At 31.1% G+C, this 20,167-nt stretch overlaps 2 protein-coding genes across 2 annotated transcripts in view; one reads left to right on the top strand and one right to left on the bottom strand.

The window, feature by feature from the left end:
- The window catches only part of LOC142328402 (uncharacterized), a 69,192-nt gene extending 49,161 nt beyond the window's left edge, over positions 1-20,031 (bottom strand). Inside the window, exons 1-2 of the mRNA XM_075372105.1 lie at positions 19,990-20,031; positions 19,798-19,900 (exon numbers count right to left, since the gene is read on the bottom strand). Of these exons, the coding sequence (XP_075228220.1) occupies positions 19,798-19,900; positions 19,990-20,031 (145 nt within the window). The remainder of the gene's footprint in view (positions 1-19,797; positions 19,901-19,989) is intronic.
- LOC142327413 (uncharacterized) overlaps positions 1-20,167 on the top strand; it is a 557,292-nt gene that overhangs the window by 20,391 nt on the left and 516,734 nt on the right. The window lies entirely within an intron of this gene.

Here is a 20,167-nt window from a genome sequence, read left to right as displayed (position 1 = left end):
CGTATTAGTTAAACAATCTGTAACCTATGAATTCGTTTCAAAATCAAAAGGCAAATTTATAAATTGACTACGTATATTTCGATAAATGGATTTGCGTTAGTGTAATTTGATACGATAACGGCATTTTGAGTATAAGTAAACTAATTTCAAATTCTTCTACCTTTTTATTATTTTTTCAAAATTAGACGTTCATAATTAAAATTAATAATTATTAATTTTAATTAAAGATTAAAAAACAGATCACAAACTAGAAAAGTTAGCTCTTATTCCGACTAATGAATATACAAGGATATTTTCACTAAACAATAATACTTATGCGATAAAAAGCAAACTTACTGTATTGGCGATAAAAATGGTAATTAAAAATTATTACGGAATAAACTGGAAACAGTGTTCATAATTTCCAAAATAATGGATCGTATTTGTTTTCCGATTTAATAAATCAAAAGGATATCTCGATGGTGTGTGACACGACTGAGTGTCGTCAGTACGAGGAAATCGTACGAATCAATAAATTAATACATACATTTACGTAATAAATATTTTCTAAATAAATAAAATCAAAATATTTCGTATATTCTACTTACATTATTAAAGTCGTGTTTTGCCTGATATCCATTTATAAAATTTTATTTGTTACTTATTAAAACATTTCATCACAAAACTTTGTTTCACCGCAGTATATCGCATTAATGAAGGAAACATGCTAATGAAAATTAAACATATTAAAAAAAACTTGCAATCCAAAAGCAGCATAATTCAAATTCTTATTTTACTTTATTTTAAATACATAAATTTTAATTTAATCAATTAAAGGCTGTTACAAAAAAAAAAGAAAAAGATTAATTTTAAAATTAATGATTTATCTTTGCTAACTATATACAACTTAATTCTAGTTCTCTCTCTTTAGACAGCATTACGGGATGATGAAAAAATAAACTTTTACGATGACTAATATTTTACATCCCTCTAATCGACATGACAGCTGTCACGTACAAACCATTTGTTAAGTTTTTTTCTATAGTATCACTTGTCCTTGAAAGCATTACAAATAATAGCGTCTGTCTTTTTGTTTTAAACTATTGTCAGTTTTAACTGAATTCTTTTTTTTTAGCACAAGCGGCAGTGTAAATATAAAAAGAGTTTAGACTATAACATATATATAAATATATGTTAAAGTTTTATGGTTGTTTCATCAATTCCTTTTTAGATATATATACATAACTCTTGTACGAACAAATACAAAAAAAAATTCAATAAATAAAACTTTTTTTCAGGCTTAATAGGGAATATAGAATGAGAAATTAAATAGATTCCTGTCTTCACCAAAACACGAATATATATTTTATATACTGATTCAAAATGTTTATAATGATCGCCAAATGGTTATCTAATTAATAAACATCATTACTTTCATATTAAATATTACTCTTAATTAGTAATATTAGTGTAGGACATATTTTACATACATCACAGTCATTAGAAAAAATAGATAAATATGTAAAACAAGAAATTAATGTACGAGTTTTGCGCAAAATCCTTTAAAAAAAAAGAATGACAGAATATGAATCATCACACTACAACGATCCAATGATGTTGCCAATGTGTTGTGTTCACCTTCAAACCGTTTGTAATCTTTGCAACGAATCTTACATGCGTAATAATGTAATAATAATATTGAATACGTAATAAATAATTTGATCAAACCGAATAATAAACCCACCGGGTCGGTTTAGTGGTGAACGCGTCTTCCCAAGTAAGCCGACTTGGAAGTCGAGAGTTCGAGCGTTCAAATACTAGTAATGACATTTAGTTACTTTTATACGGATTTTAATACTAGATCGTGGATACCGGTGTTTTTTGGTGGTTGGATTCGATTAACCACACTTCTCAGGAAAGGTTGAACTGAGACTGTACAAGACTACACTTCATTTACATTCATACATATCATCCTCTGAAGTAATACCTGAACGGTAATTCCCGGAGGCTAAATACGAAAAAGAAAAAACTACGTAATAAATAATTTGAACATCTGCCCGAATATTTGTACATCTGAGAAACGTACAATTCACAGAGCTAAACACTGTCGAAACAATTTTACCCAATGCATTTACGGAATTACTCTTGCACTTCTCACCGATAAATTTATCGACGATGATAAGACAACACTCCCCGGTAACTTCTTATCTTGGTTATTATCTGTACTATAAAAATGTACAGAAAAACAGAACGGGAACGGAATATCATTTCATCTGTAAGCACACAACGCACACATTGTTAAAGTTATTTTAAGATTGCGTGCATTACATTTTACTTTGGTAATAAAGATGAAGATGATTTTGAGGTCGTTTCTTGAAAGAAAATTACGAACATTCTTACTATCAAGATAACATTCTAAGTTATATCTGCGGATTTACAGCAAGACGAGTTGCAATGCGAGAATTGTAGTTCTCAACTTGTACCGGACAACAAAAATCTTAGTTCGTTCAATAGTTTGGTAGACTCTATCGCTAAAGGTAGATCGATTAGGCTCATGAAGGCCTACAGAAGACAGTTAAGTTTACGTATAAGAGATTTCAGTTACACTGTCTAGAACAGCAACCGATGCGAGTGAACTCGAGCGTGTAACTCAACGACTACCTGAAAAAATAGGCAACTTATAAATTCATACTTTTCAAGGTAATCGATAATATAATTTTTTTAATCGAATACAATCATTTAGCTTAAGAAAAGATTATTACTGCTGTTATATAAAGTCTGAAAGCTTTATCTTTATTTAATTATTCATCTGTACTATCTTTACGTAGTATTCATCGGTATTCGATAAACTACAACGAAAAAGATTTGTGAAGTTATTTACACGGTAAACTACGGTAAGAATTTAATAAATTATTTAAGCGCTTATTTATACGAATAACTAATTCGATGTAAGGTCGACGGATAAATGAATTTAATTACCGGTTTTACTAAATATTTAAAACGTAAATATATTACACAAACGGAAGTTTAGAAACCATACGAAAATTAATACTCGTAAATAATGGGATTCTAATAAAACCTGATCGGTTGTTGTCTGATTAGACGTAAGAGAACGGGGGAAACTATGTACAGGACCAGATTTACAATTCTCGGCCAGCAATCCATATATGTACGGTATATATCAATGATTACAATAAAGTAAATAGGGGAATAAGCAGAATCGGTGGAATAGATGAGGAAGCGGCGTGACATTCAACCTCCGACTGATTTCCAAAGCGCTATTATCGTAATTATAAAACGCTCACCTCACCTCGGAACAAAACAACGTAATTACTCGTAGTAATTTTGGCGGATTTTTAAACAATGACATAATATTATGTAGGGACAGAGTTTGCTGTTCTCCGACGACGTATTACTCCGTAGTAACCTCCAGAAAAATCAACTCGCGCAGTGAAAACGAAACAATATAACTCTTGGAATGTTTGTCGATCGGTGTTGAACTTTAGGTACGTCTGAAACGCGCAAAAGAATTCCAAAATATGTTTTATTAACCGTCTAACAACTAATTTTATTCCTGTTTGTTCAGAGGAACGGCGATCAAAATCCGGCCATTTATCGAGCGATAACTTTCGATCAGAATTATTTTTAAATTTAAAAAATACGTTCTTTTAGATAAACAGAATGAGAAAATGACTTCGGTAAATAAATATTAGTTGCCTACTGTATTTTTTTTATATATATATAGTTTCATTCTTTTCGTAATATCTGTTATTACGGAAACAAAAAAAACTTAATTATATTATTAACATTTTAAAATCTGTCCAAGTTTTACAAAGGCGTAAAGTCGAATCGGGTTAAAAAGAACACTAAAACGTAATTATTTTTCTTTGTTTAGTTTTCCTTTAATTTTTACGCGATTCAATAATGTAATGAAACCGCATAGGTAAGCAGAAAAAACAACCAGAAAATAAAACATAACAACCTTGTTATTTTATCATCATTATGGAGCGAGTTTTTAAGCTTTAAAAACATTGGAAAATATGTACGGCGACACTCGACTGTTACAAAATGTAAAATTATAATAAACGATAATTAATTACTAATATAAAACAACGACAAAATTAATAACTAATAATGTTATTATTTATCGAAGTCTATTTAAACAAATTATACTTTTCTATAAGTAGCGGTCACAATACACGGTTTTCTCTTTAGTCGGCAATTAAACGGAAACATTTTTAAACAAACGGCTGTATTACGTATCGATTAATAAAAAATTGTACCGTTAATGAAAATGGACAAACGTTTCCTATCGCTCGAATAAAGGAAATGATTTTAATAAACTTAAAGGGTGAAGTAATCCCGACCTCGATTCTATCTTACGAGATAAAATGTTTAATCCTTAGACTTTTTTTTTGTCTTCAGTCATTTGACTGGTTTGATGCAGCTCTCCAAGATTCCCTAACTAGTGCTAGTCGTTTCATTTCAGTATACCCTCTACATCCTACATCCCTAACAATTTGTTTTACATATTCCAAACGTGGCCTGCCTACACAATTTTTTCCTTCTACCTGTCCTTCCAATATTAAAAGCTTTAGACTGTTTTTAGCTGATTTCGCTTTCGACACGAATCGTCCTAAAACCAAATTACACTTAAAAGCTGCGATTTTAGATTTACATTATAATTATTACTTTAATAGTTTTTCTTTCGCGTTACGTATTTGGGTTTTTTTACTATTTCCTAAAGATTTTTTTTATTCCTAATAGCATTTACTAACTACGATGTATAATTATTTTATGTACTTGAAATAAATATAAGATATTTTTTTAATTTATACATATAAAACAGAACATTTTGCAGCCTTCCTGTTTTGCAAGTCCAAGTCGAGTTGCGTACGCTGTAAACTTCATTAATATCATTTATTCCTCGATCACAAAAAAAGATTACTATTTGCTCGCATCGACTGGATTAATGTTCATGAATTTCTAAATAACGTATCGTTTTGCGATTTTTTAATGCTCGGGATATCTGATCGACATTTTGAAAAGAAAACAATACAAAGTGAAGGTATATTATAATAACGCGATGAAAATTACACGAATATTATAATAACGCAAAAAAATATGTACTACGTATGTGAAAAAGATGACGGTAGGAGAGTACAGTATAGACTTAATATCTTGTTCTATGACAAACTCTGTGTTATGTAACGGTAAGTAGATCTTTTTTTCACGTTAAATTTTCCGCATCGCGGCAAATAACAAATTCAAACTCCGCTTTTAATTAATTACCGTTTTTAATTTTTACGGTATTTTGTACATTAATAACACAAACGTTTTACGAAAGTAAATTTTTTCACGTTCTACTCTACCTCACGCGTATATATCGCAACACCTACTCTTATCTAAACCGGCGTCTTAATAGAAATAACAAATACAAAGAAATTAATGATAAAATTCTAACAAGCGTCAGCTACAATTTTGTGGAACGTGTTTACCCTAACGCCTCCGATATAGTTTCTCGAGTTTTCGCGCCATTTATATCAGAATGACATCGGGGTTTTTATCGTTACTCTGAAACAATTTGATGATAATCGTAAGAAAATACGGTTATAAAAAAAAATAATATCTCCACATCATCTATCTAAAAAATGTAATTTGCCGATTAGACATTTTTCCACTAAAAGGAGAAAACTATAATCGGGAATTTCCTTTACAGAATAAAAAATTTCAGTTTAATGAAGAGAAGGCTTGAAAGTTTATTGAAAAATACATACGGGATTGAGAATTTAACTTTTAAAATATATATTAGCTATTCTTATTATCAGAAATCAGATAATTATTTATAAATTTTATTTCGTTACAAAATAATTTCTACTTCAATAATAGTGCGTTTTAAAAATAAATCAACAAATACCGATTAAAATGTGCGGTTTAATATCGAATACGGTCTGTAATAAATTAATTTTAAAAAACTGGACTAAATTGCATATTTGCTGGTAATCCGGGTGTTATAATTGGACACAGAAATTAAGCGAAATTTTTTCCGTAAGATAATGTTACACGATTATACGTGAAAGGTATAGTCTAATTATTTCATTATATTATTACTCTTTATTAAATTTCAAAACAAATCTCGCTTTAACGTCACCTTTTCGATAACGGGTCATGTTTGTAAAAAAATTGTAACTCTTCTGTAACTTAAAGATTTTCCGACTTATTAATAAAAAAAAATCTCTTATTATATAAATAATACGAGAGATAATCAAAATTATAAAAATCTTGTTTAAAAATTTTGTTTTTAACTAATAATCAATATCGAGTTTTAGTTAAGAACAGTGTACTACACTATTTTTATAACTTTCAAAGTAATCTTTCAGCTATTTTTAGAGTAGAGTTTTTAAGTAGAGTTAGCAATTTAGCAGTTTACTAAGTCACTGTGATCGCTATTATTCTGTCAGTTTGATACTCCTTAAAATTTGTTGATCGTAATAACAACTTGCTACTATTACGCTTTCTTAATATGTTACTTCAGTTTCGTGTAAGAATTTGTGTGTGTGCGCGCGCGTGTGTGCATATTACCTCGGTTAAACTTTTAAGTGTGCACCTTTCTTTCTTTCTTTTTGTTGTTTAGCCTCCGGTAACTACCGTTTAGATAATTCTTCAGAGGATGAATGAGAATATGTATGAGTGTGAATGAAGTGTAGTCTTGTACATTCTCAGTTCGACCGTACCTGAGATGTGTGGTTAATTGAAACCCGACCGCCAAAGAACACCGCTATCCACGATCTAGTATTCAAGTCCGTGTAAAAATAGCCGGCTTTACTAGGACTTGAACGCTGGAACTCTCGACTTCCAAATCTGCTGATTTGGGAAGACGCGTTCACCACTAGACCGACCCGGTGGGTCAATTTAAGTGTGCACCTAAATTCGCATAAAGTTTGCAAGTCGCTAGATTTAATATATACTGTAAAAAGACGGTTTTAGTTATATCTTGAATTATAAAATTTCACTCTTCTGCGGAAGTACGAAAACGAGTAAGGTAAAGGACCTCGTTTGAAAAGTTACACGATGGAGACGCGATTAACACCATATACGACCTCCTTTGCTTCCCTTACTTGTGTATTACATTAGGTTACTTTTGATACATTTGATCGGGGAAAGAAATTATACGTGCAGTTTAAATTTAACCGGTCCAAGCCAGAATCAAATACGCTATCTTTAAAATAACCGATACTTTTTAACGCTTAGCGTTATCGGTTAATGGATTTTTATAAATATCAATTAGCTTATAAAACGCTTCCTCAACTTATAAAAAATAAGAAAAAAGTCTTTAATTTTTTTTTAAATAGCCATTTCTGACTAAAATAGCCGATGTTCGGAAAATGTTAGGTCTAAAAGCGCCTAAATTTGGCTAGGAAAACGAGAAAGATTAGTTAATAGGGCGTATTTTTAGAATATTTTTTGCGTATTTCACACGAAAAATCAAGTAACCTTCAAAAATCGGTAGAAAAGGGGTTTTCTTCTCTTTTCCTACTGCGATTAAATAAGAACCGCTATGAAAAGTACAAATTCAACAAAATACAGGATTGCGATCACAACATATTAAGATAGCCGCCGTATCGCTCCACCCGATTAAACTGACTTGGGCGAAAATAAAGTCAAGTTGCCGAATAATATGTATCGGGTCAGAAAAATATAATTAAAGAAACATCTGAGAAAATATTTTCTGTACTGCCGGCTTAATTTTGTTAACATTTATGCGAGCACGTCTTAAAAACGAAACAGAATTATTATGAAACACATAATAAACGATTTACCGATAAGTAATCGGTCTGCACACCGAGAGCTCCATCGTCACTCCACACTCTGAACAGTATTGACATAGTAATAAATAATATTGCGTTACGTCGATGATGTAATTCGCGGTATGTTTTTGATAACAATAGGGTTTGTTGAATTATTCTAGCCGTATTGCGACATCGACTAAACTGTTGGTTCTCAAACAACGTTGTTTCTGCGACCTTGACCGAAAACTGAACGCATAGTTTCAAATTAAAAATTTGATGTTTTTCTTAATTTTGTCTTACGCGTGGCCTAAAGAGTGAGGTAGAAACACGCATAAGAAAAAATCGGTAAAAACAACAAACTTTTAATTTGAAGCTATTACTTTCACTTAATCTTGCATATCATTATTATCAAAGCTTGTTGTCATATCCGTTCTCATATACCGTCCGAAAATTAATTTTTAACGTCTAGTGTGTTTAATTTAATAGTGGTACTTTAAAAAGATTTTTTCCGTATTTTTCATTTTCTACTTTTTAGTGTATTTAATATAAAAGTGTTTTTATAAAGTTTTTTTATATATTCCTTATTTTCTACATTTCATGTTCGTAAGTTTATACTTTACAGCTGCGCTAACACAAAGGTTTGAGCGTATTTAGAAAAAGAACGTATCGGTACATTTTACGGTGGATGAGTGCAAACTAAACATAGGGCTGAACGATTTAATTTTCGGATAACTAAGATCCGGTCGAACAAAACAGTGTGCCCGATAAGTTAAACAGTTAGCGTTTAACCTGCTGCTGATACGTACGCCGTTTGAATCGTGAAAATCAGACGAGCGGTTGCCGAAATATTACGGTGGCACCCCATCGCATCCCTCCCCATTTTCCAAACGGTGCCCCGGGGGCGCTTGAAAATATTATCATCCGACGGGTACCACCGGGAGCGAATAGATTTAATACCTGGAGGGATTCGAAAATATCTTTCAGAGCGCTAGGACCAACCGATTTCAAGATATGTACGATTTTCTTACCGAAATTCGGATGCGGTTAAAAAGTATTAAATATTCCCTAAAGGTCGGAACATATATATCGATGTATATAAGGTATATCGATAAATAATAATATAAAAAGTATACACTTAACCGCCACTAGACATGTACTAACGAATCAGGATTTTCAGGTAGCGATCGGTACATTCCGGTGCTACGCTAACAGGACACACGCATATACAGACACCCATACAAATACCGTTTAGTAGCGTAGAATTACCTTTCGAAATGGAGCTTTTAAGCGGTGCTCTGTGGCGCGAGTGGTAGCGTCACGGCCTTTCATCCGGCGGACCCGGGATTGAATCCCGGTCAGACATGGCATCTTATCCTGCGAAGCAATACCTAAAGGTTGTCCCGGAGGATAAAAAAATGGAGCTTTTTTGTCGCTTTAGGTATTCCAGAGAATGGAACTTCGTGTATATATTTGTAAAAGTATTACCGGAATAAATTTGAATTTGAAATCGAATATACAAATTATACATGTTATTCTCCAATACTGGAGGCGATTAATTTGAGTCATCGCATTCAGGGTACACTGATAGCGACTGGACCTTTCAATTTATAAAATTCTGAAAATTTGATTAAATTATTTATATATGCGGGGAATTTGATTAATCGCCTCCAATGTTGGAGAATAACATATTTAATTTGTAACGTTAATTAGACCAGATTGGCAAACGTAGGTTACATTCGGCTAAAATTTAAACTTCCTTTTTTACGAGAATTTCTCGTAATCTATTTACCGTAAACATCGGTACGGGGTAATTTTTTTTAATTTCTAGTTATCGTTTGGACCCTCTACCCCCAGAACTTCTCTGTGTTGTCACATATTCTGGAGAAGGTCTCGATAAGCAAATATTTCGATATTTCACCGACGGATTTGGTACGCGTCGATATTCACCGGAGAAAATCCATATTTGGCAGATATCGATCTTTCACGGTAACATACATTAATCGCCGATTGAAATTTTGTTTCGTATAAAGTTAGTTAAGAATAGATTAGAGTCGAAGTAGAAATGCTGAAGTGCGAATTAATCAGATAAATTACGAAAAATTTCAATCGACTTACTCGTAAACCGAACATTATCCTCGATCTAAACCTAACTACACTCGATTAAATTTCATTTAAACCAAGCGTTTTACTCCGCAAATAATGTATATCGTACGTTTACCAAAACCCACATCGTACGCTAAACCTAAATTAATTTAACCTTAAGCGAATTTAATTTCACGGAAACCGATTTATTTAATCCCAAAATAAAATATATTACACTTTAATATTTCGAAATTTCGGTAAGGGCGCTGCGTAACTTGCAAGAGATGTAACTCGATCGAAGGCGTTTCCGACGAATAATTTTAATAGTAACGAATAAATTTCTTTTACGTAAATTATATTCCAAATTTCATCAAAATCAGAGGCGATACCGTAACTTATATAATCGCCAAATTTGTTAAATGTGGACATAAAATATGCAGGAACCAGAGACGGTTAAATTTAAATTTTGCATCTTTTTCATAAATAGAGCGATTTTCCTATAAGTAAATTTGTAAGCACACCTTTTTAATTACAATAGTTGATTTATTATAAGTCACACAATGTTTAACAGTACACACGCAATACTAAATTGCCTTTAACTTTCCCGTCTAGATAGCGCTACAGCTCTAGAAAATATTGAAATCGGTCCGATTTTGGCATTGCGATTTTCACTGGATCTTAATGTTTTGACGCCTAAGGAACCCAAAAAACCGAATGGAAATTTTCCGGATATTCATGTTCGTATAAACATGTGTTCGGTGTCGGCATATTAATCACCTTATACCTCCAAAACTACTGGACCGATTTAGACCAAACTTGATCCGATTCATATGAGGCGCATGCCGTTAAATTTTGAACTTAAACGTTCAAAGGGATGAGGCTGTGAAGCAAGGTCACCCTCAGTCTCGAGATTTCGCCTAATTAAGGTCATATTTTACTTAGGCGCATTTGTTAACGATTAAAAAAAAAACAATATTTGCAAAAAAACATTTTTAAAATCGCACGCCCACCACCGGTAGAAAAACCGAAATTTTAAACGATGTATTTTTTTTTAAGTCGATTCAATACCTCCAAAGTTTGATAAGAAAAAATAATTAATTTTTATAATTTACGGTTTATAATTTACAACCTTCTCTACGAATCATGAGACCTTGCCGTTGGTGAGGGGGCTTGAGTGCTCAGGGATACAGAGTAGCTGGACCGAAGGTGCAACCATATCGGAGAGGTATCTGTTGACAGCCAGACTAAGGAATGATTCCTGAAAGAGGGCAGCAGCTCTTTCAGTAGTTGTTAGGGGCGTGAGTCACAATGACTTAAACGGCCATATCAACATCACTCAGTCCTCAGAGTACTGCGCAGTTGAAAGCAATGGAAAACTACAGCTGTTTTTTTCCGAGATAATGTGGCTCTCTGCATTTTCAAAAGCAATAATGGAGGCGCCTTCCTTGGTAAAATATTCCGGAGGTAAAATAGTCCCCCGTTCGGATCTCCGGGTGGGGACTACTAAGGGGTCACCAGAAAAGTAAAAAATAACATTCTACGGAGCGTGGAATGTAGAAGCTTAAAAAAGGTTGGTAGGCTAGAGAATTTAAAAAGGGAAATGGATAGGGTAAACGTGGATATAGTAGGAATTAGTGAGGTTCGGTGGGAAGAGGAAGGCGACTTTTGGTCGGGTGCTTTAGAGTAATTAACTCAGCGTCAAATAATGGGCAGGCAGGAGTAGGTTTCGTGATGAACAAGAAGATAGGGAGGAGAGTGGAGTATTTCAAGACGCATCGCGATAGTCATTGTAATAAGGATAAAATCAAAACCTAAACCGACAACGATTGTTAACGTCTATATGCCTACAAGCGCCCATGATGATGATGAGGTGGAATGTGTATACGAAGAGATTAATGAAGCAATTAAACACTTAAAAGGAGATGAAAATTTAATAATAGTTGGAGATTGGAATGCAAGCATTGGAAAAGGCAAGGAAGGAAATATAGTGGGTGAATACGGGCTGGGCAAAAGGAATGAAAGAGGGGACCGACTTATAGAGTTTTGCATGAAGTATAATTTAGTAATTGCCAACACCCAATTTAAAAATCGTAATAGAAGAATATACACTTGGAAAAAGCCAGGCGATACTGCAAGGTATCAGATAGATTATATCATGGTTAAGCAAAGATTTAGAAATCAACTCGTGGACTGCAAAACTTACCCTGGAGCAGACATTGATAGCGACCATAATTTGGTGATAATGAAATGTAGATTGGGGTTTAAAAACCTGAAGAAAAGGTGTCAGATGAATCAGTGGAATTTAGAGAAGCTTGAGGAAGAGGAGGTAAAGAAGATTTTTGAGGAGGACATCGCAAGAGGTCTGAGTAAAAAAGATAAGGTAGAAATTGTAGAAGAAGAATGGGAGAATGTTAAAAAGGAAATTCTTAAATCAGCAAACTTAGGCGGAATAAAGAGAACTGGTAGAAAACCTTGGGTTTCAGACGATATATTGCAGCTGATGGATGAACGTAGAAAATATAAGCATGCTAGTGATGAAGAAAGTAAAAGGAACTATCGGCAATTAAGAAATGCTATAAACAGGAAGTGCAAACTGGCGAAAGAAGAGTGGATTAAAGAAAAGTGTTCAGAAGTGGAAAGAGAAATGAACATTGGTAAAATAGACAGAGCATACAGGAAAGTTAAGGAAAATTTTGGGGTACATAAATTAAAATCTAATAATGTGTTAAACAAAGATGGAACAGATATATATATATAATACGAAAGGTAAAGTCGATAGATGGGTGGAATATATTGAACAGTTATACGGAGGAAATGAATTAGAAAATGGTTTTATAGAGGAAGTTGAGGAGGATGAAATGGGAGAAACAATACTGAGATCTGAATTTAAGTGAGCATTAAAAGATTTGAATGGCAGAAAGGCTCCTGGAATAGACGGAATACCTGTAGAATTACTGCGCAGTGCAGGTGAGGAAGCGATTGATAGATTATACAAACTGGTGTGTAATATTTATGAAAAAGGGGAATTTCTGTCAGACTTCCAAAAAAGTGTTAATAGTAATGATACCAAAGAAGGCAGGGGCAGATAAATGTGAAGAATACAGAACAATTAGTTTAACTAGTCATGCATCAAAAATCTTAACTAGAATTCTATACAGAAGAATTGAGAGGAGAGTGGAGGAAGTGTTAGGAGAAGACCAATTTGGTTTCAGGAAAAGTTGGAAAACATATTTGGCATTTATAGACCTAGAAAAGGCATTCGATAACGTAGACTGGAATAAAATGTTCAGCATTTTAAAAAATATAGGGTTCAAATACAGAGATAGAAGAACAATTGCTAACATGTACAGGAACCAAACAGCAACAGTAGCAATTGAAGAACATAAGAAAGAAGCCGTAATAAGAAAGGGAGTCCGACAAGGGTGTTCCCTGTCTCCGTTACTGTTTAATCTTTACATGGAACTAGCAGTTAATGATGTTAAAGAACAATTTAGATTCGGAGTAACAGTACAAGGTGAAAAGATAAAGATGCTACGATTTGCTGATGATATAGTAATTCTAGTCGAGAATAAAAAGGATTTAGAAGAAACAATGAACGGCATAGATGAAGTCCTACGCAAGAACTATCGCATGAAAATAAACAAGAACAAAACAAAAGTAATGAAATGTAGTAGAAATAACAAAGATGGACCACTGAATGTGAAAATAGGAGGAGAAAAGATTACGGAGGTAGAAGAATTTTGTTATTTGCGAAGTAGAATTACTAAAGATGGACGAAGCAGGAGCGATATAAAATGCCGAATAGCACAAGCTAAACGAGCCTTCAGTAAGAAATATAAGTTGTTTACATCAAAAATTAATTTAAATGTCAGGAAAAGATTTTTGAAAGTGTATGTTTGGAGTGTCGCTTTATATGGAAGTGAAACTTGGACAATCGGAGGGAGTATCTGAGAAGAAAAGGTTAGAAGCTTTTGAAATGCGGTGATATAGGAGAATGTTAAAAATCAGACGGGTGGATAAAGTGACAAACGAAGAGGTATTGCGGCAAATAGATGAAGAAAGAAGCATTTGGAATAATATAATTAAAAGAAGAGACAGACTTATAAGGCCACATACTAAGGCATCCTGGTATAGTCGCTTTAGTATTGGAAGGACAGGTAGAAGGAAAAAATTGTGTAGGCAGGCAACGTTTGCAATATGCAAAACAAATTGTTAGGGATGTAGGATGTAGTGGGTATACTGAAATGAAACGACTAGCACTAGATAGGGAATCTTGGAGAGCTGCATCAAACCAGTCAAATGACTGAAGACAAAAAAAAAAGTCAAAGAAGAAACATCAAAGCAATACTCTTTTTTTTTTTACCAGTTAAGAGTATATTTCATAATAAATGCGCTTAAAAAAGCCTGATAATTGATACTGATTTTGAAATTCATCATAACAACATACCTAACCTTTCCATCGCAAATTATCATACAATTTTTAATAAAAGCGCAGATCTGCAAGAAGTTAACAAACAGACCAGCCTGTTAGCAAATTTTTTTTGATCATATCCTATTTAATGGCAAACAGTTACAAATATATACAATAATTGAATCGAGAACCCCGTTCCTTTAGAATGGATCCTTTCAGATTAAATAGAGGCCATCGTAACACAGTACACTGTGACTGTTAGGTTAGGTTATGGTTCATTTGCTAATTATGTTAAAAAAATATTTTTCTTAATATATTGGAAAAATTAATTTTGTAGGTAGCCCTGCGTTTAATCAAAAAGTACCGCAGAATGTTTTTTTTAAATTCATTATTTCAATTACACGAGTCGAAGAACAAGATTCATTTTTATAAATAACTTCCATAGATCTATCATTACAGCTTTTTTTTTTTGAGTTAATATGTAAAAAATTAGCAATTGTATCACTCCATTAATAACCCAAAAAAATGATTAAATTTATTGCATACAGTGCAATAAATTTATGCTGATCAAACTTAAAAAGAAATTCAGACATTATTAAAAAAAAAGTATCATAAATTTTGAATTTAACTATCATGAATTAAGATTTTTACCATTTTGAAGACAGATTACAACAATTTTTTATTAATTTAAACATAAAATAATCGAATTTAAATATTCTTTCCAATTTAAATTTTCCTATTAAAAAATTTTAATAGGAAACAATTATTTTAATAGGAAATTTTAATTTTCCTATTTAAATATTCTTTCCAAAATCCTAGGGCAATTTTCTGCCCCCCCAAAAAATAAATGGAAGTAATATAAATAGAGGGCAACCAAAATAATATCTAATCTTGCTTTGAAATTTTAAGTCTGTATTTTTATAATTATTTACATTTCTAAATTAAAACAAAGACAAAAGTATAACACCAATTTATGGCGTTGAATAATTATCAAGTCCACTAATGAACTAATTGTTGTGACTGAATAAAAAAAAAAAATCCACAGTAATTGGTGTACTACTAAAAACCACCAAAGTTTGTATTCATAAAAAATATTTTAAAAAGAAATTAAAAAAAAAAAATTAGTTAAGCTGTTGCAATAATCTTATAATTCACACAACTAAATATGGTATTTGTAGAACTTAAATGAGGAATGAAATTTTTACAGAACTTTGTTAAATAGAGCAAAAGATTTTTTATAAGTTACAGTACGTAGATATGTAAAGCTTAAAACCAAATTATTTATGAACTTCAAATAAAAATGTAGAATTTTATGTAAATTAAATTTAGTTTTACTACTTTATATTTTGCAGAAAAAAGTTAAAATGTAGTAAATTGTACGAATATTGAAGATAGGTTAGGTTAACCTTTCAAATTAAGCTTAAAATTGGAATTAATTCTACATTTAATATAAAGTAAAACAGAAATTTTGGTTATTCATAAATTAAAGTTCCTACAATTCAACTCTATAAGATTACAAAACTTATGTAACGAATGAATTAGAGTACACTTTGGAATCTGGAATTGTAAAAAGATGTAGGTAAACTAGGCATATATTACAGCATTAAAAAATGTTTAAAAAAACCATTGATATTTGACAAATACAAAAATTATTCAAATTAATTTAAACGAATAAATTTGACTACTCATTTATAAATTAGATAGAATCAAATTTTTACAGAACTTTGTTAAAGAGAAGCAAAACGTTTTTTATAAGTTGCAGTACATAGATATGTAAAGTTTCAATACAAATTTAAGTTAATATAACATAATGAAGTATCCTGTTGCTTACAAATTAGGTATAAAATTGGAATTAATTCTACATTTGATATAAAGTAAAACAGAAATTTTGGTTATTCATAAATTAAAGTTCCTACAATTCAACCCTATAAGATTACAAAACTTATGTAATGAATGAAAATGAATTTAATTTGTAATCAAGAAATTCTAAAAAGATGTAGGTCAAGTAGGCATATCTTACAGCATTAAAAAATGTTTAAAAAACCATTGATATTTGACAAATACAAAAATTATTCAAATTAATTTAAACGAATAAATTTGACTACTCATTTATTAATTAGATAGAATCAAATTTTTACAGAACTTTGTTAAACAGAAGCAAAACGTTTTTTATAAGTTACAGTACATAGAAATGTAAATCTTCAATACAGATTTAAGTTAATATAGTCAGTGTTAAACTAAATTAAGGTAAGAGAACCAGCAATTGACAATTTCTCACGAAATTGTAACAGTGGTGATTTTTTGTTGTTGTATGGTTTCAGGGTGTGCTATATTATGTTAGTTTTCTTGTCTGTTTTGCTAAGAACCAAAGACTAATTAATCGAAGTGAAAAATTACAACCCGTTAAAGTTTTATTGCCTAAGTTAACATTTAATTCATACTCTTAACATCTAATTATCATATTACATCATAAGTTTCTAAAATATAACCTCTCTTTATAAATATGAGAATTTATTTTCTATAAAAAATGTTTCATTAACGATATTTAATTTTTTAAATTTCCCCTTTTCTTTGAGTTTCTGTGTATCTATCATATACGCTTCTAATTGGGAAATTTGATTTAATATTTATACCTTTTTTTCATTTGTTGATGAATAATACTTTGCAGCTAGGCTGTGTATCTATTAAAATAGACTACAAAATGGGAATTTTGATTTATAGTTAATAAACATTTTACAAATAATTATGAATAATAGGTTGCAGCAATATTTTTTTTTTGTATCTATTAAATACACTAAAAAATTATGTTTTAATTTTTTATATATAAATATTTTTCATTGAATGATGAATAATTGATTGTAGCTAGCTTGTGTTTATTTATGATTTACATAACAAAATTGCAATTTTCATTTATCATTTATAAAATTTTTTTGGTTATTGCAACTTGGTTCTGTGTATCTATGAAATACACTACCAAGTGAATTTTTTTAATTTATAACTTATATTAATAATAATGTGTTAAACAAAGATAGTACACCAATATATAATAGGAAAGGTAAAGTCGATAGATGGGTGGAATATATCAGTTATACGGAGGAAATGAATTAGAAAATGGTGTTATAGAGGAAGTAGAGGAAGTTGAAGAGGATGAAATGGGAGAAACAATACTGAGATCTGAATTTAAGAGAGCATTAAAAGATTTGAATGGCAGAAAGCCTCCTGGAATAGACGGACTATCTGTAGAATTACTGCGCAGTACAAGTGAGGAAGCGATTGATAGATTATACAAACTGGTGTATAATATTTATGAAAAAGGGGAAGTTCCGTCAGACTTCAAAAAAAGTGTTATAATCATGATACCAAAGAAAGCAGGGGCAGATAAATATGAAGAATACAGAACAATTAGTTTAACTAGTCCTGCATCAAAAATCTTAACTAGAATTCTATACAGAAGAATTGAGAGGAGTGTGGAAGTGTTAGGAGAAGACCAATTTGTTTCAGGAAAAGTATAGGGACAAGGGAAGCAATTTTAGGCCTCAGATTAATAGTAGAAGGAAGATTAAAGAAAAACAAACCAACATACTTGGCGTTTATAGACCTAGAAAAGGCATTCGATAACGTAGACTGGAATAAAATGCTCAGCATTTTAAAAAAATTAGGGTTCAAATACAGAGATCGAAGAACAATTGCTAACATGTACAGGAACCAAACAGCAACAGTAACAATTAAAGAACATATGTAAGAAGCCGTAATAAGAAAGGGAGTCCGACAAGGATGTTCCCTATCGCCGTTACTTTTTAATCTTTACATGGAACTAGCAGTTAATGATGTTAAAGAACAATTTAGATTCGGAGTAACAGTACAAGGTGAAAAGATAAAGATGCTACGATTTGCTGACAATATAGTAATTCTAGCCGAGAATAAAAAGGATTTAGAAGAAATAATGAACGGCATAGATGAAGTCCTACGCAAGAACTATCGCATGAAAATAAACAAGAAGAAAACAAAAGTAATGAAATGTAGTAGAAATAACAAAGATGGACCGCTGAATGTGAAAATAGGAGGAGTAATGATTATGGAGGACCGCTGAATGAAACGACTAGCACTAGATAGGGAATCTTGGAGAGCTGCATCAAACCAGTCAAATGACTGAAGACAAAAAAACATACAAATAGGAATTTCTTTTTGTACCAGGCAGACAATTAAAGAACTTGGACATTAGAAAAAAGACAGTCTTTGTAAATGCATTTTTACATTTAAGTAACAATAACAAAATAACATTTTTAATAATTATATTATATTTATCACTGAAAATAAAAAAATAACCAAATTTTTTTTTTTAAATGAATGTTTTATTTATTTCAAGAAATAAAAAATGTAGAAGACTAATCGAAGATCGACTGTTGTATGAAATTTCATTAAGAACATTAATACTAATAAAAAAGCTATTGAATTTTTGCAGAAAAAGAAAATTATACAATCTGGATGAGTTTGTAAAAAAAAAACCATCACATAAAATTAGTTATTGAAAAAAGGACTACCAGTTAAGAAAGATGGTGTTATAAAAATCAAAAATAGAAGGACCTGGAAAAGCAACTTTCTCTAAAAGACTGCCTATACTATTTTAGCTATCACCACCCCAGCATTACAATTTCTTTTGTAGAAAATTAGAAGCCTTATAAAACAGATGTAATGGAGAACACAAACATTTTCTAAAAAATGCAAAAGAATTAGTTCTACTCACACCACACATTACCTGTATGATAGATTTTTGGAATCTGATGATGAAGGCAAGATGACTTAATTATTCAAAATCCTGAAAAATTTATTTAATATTTATAGGAATGATTTCTTTCCTATATCAGAGTATTATTTTACAAAATATAGAAGTGGTTTTAAATTTGTTGCTTTTAAATTATTTTATAAACTGTCAATTAAAATCTGTACTGAAATCTTAAACTTTCACAATTTACAACTACCAAAGATTCTTGTACAACAATTATATATACTATCAAAAATAATAATTCCAAAATACTAGTACAGAGAAATTATCATGAAATATATTTCAAGAAAAGATTGATTGCAGCTTTAAACTGTACTACTTAAATAATTTTCACTGACATATAATTAAAAAAAACTAGATATTTTAACATGTTTGTACATAATGATTTTATAAAAGCTACTTCATTTATTTATCAAAAATTTTTATAAATAGCTACCGAATCTTCTTTAAAGATAAGAAAAAATAGAATGTAAAATAGTTTAGTAATTTGGTAGCTGCAAAATAAACAATTTTACATTAAAAAAAAAAATACTTTCAACAAATGTTAGAAAGTGATATTATGCTAATAGACCTATTTATTTTCAGACGTCTAAATCACACTGAATGCTACTGAAAAAACTACCCAACGGCTACAAAATTAATAGATTACAAATCGTAAAAATAATATTTTGTATTAACTAACAACAATGGCACAATTACAGTATATTCAATATTTGCCGGTTTTGACAACATACAATATATTAGGCACTAACCTGGATGTTTCAAAACTGACACAACATTCAACAGAACAGTACTTCTATCTTTACGACTGGCCGTTTGAACTTTTATGGGTAAATCCTTTAACGCTTTTGCTAACTGAAAAATAAAAATAATATTACGTTAGTAAAGAAAAACACCTAACTGGAAAGGTTTACATATTTTTATTCCACGTGATGTCGCCTTACCTCTTCGGTATCCGCCATATTTGTTTCAATAACTACGGACATTTCCATAGCAGTTAGTTAGCATAAGAAGTATAAATCAAATGAAAAATGAACCGGTAATATTAATTAAATTTTAATTTAAAACTAGTAAAATTGTTTGTAGCTAAAAATTTCAATTATTAAAAGAATTATCGAAGTT

The sequence above is a fragment of the Lycorma delicatula genome, chromosome 7 (genome assembly GCF_047948215.1).
Source record: "Lycorma delicatula isolate Av1 chromosome 7, ASM4794821v1, whole genome shotgun sequence".
Lineage (NCBI taxonomy): Eukaryota > Metazoa > Arthropoda > Insecta > Hemiptera > Fulgoridae > Lycorma > Lycorma delicatula.
The sequence above is the reverse complement of the archived record's forward strand: the minus strand, read 5'-3'. Positions and strand labels throughout refer to the sequence as shown.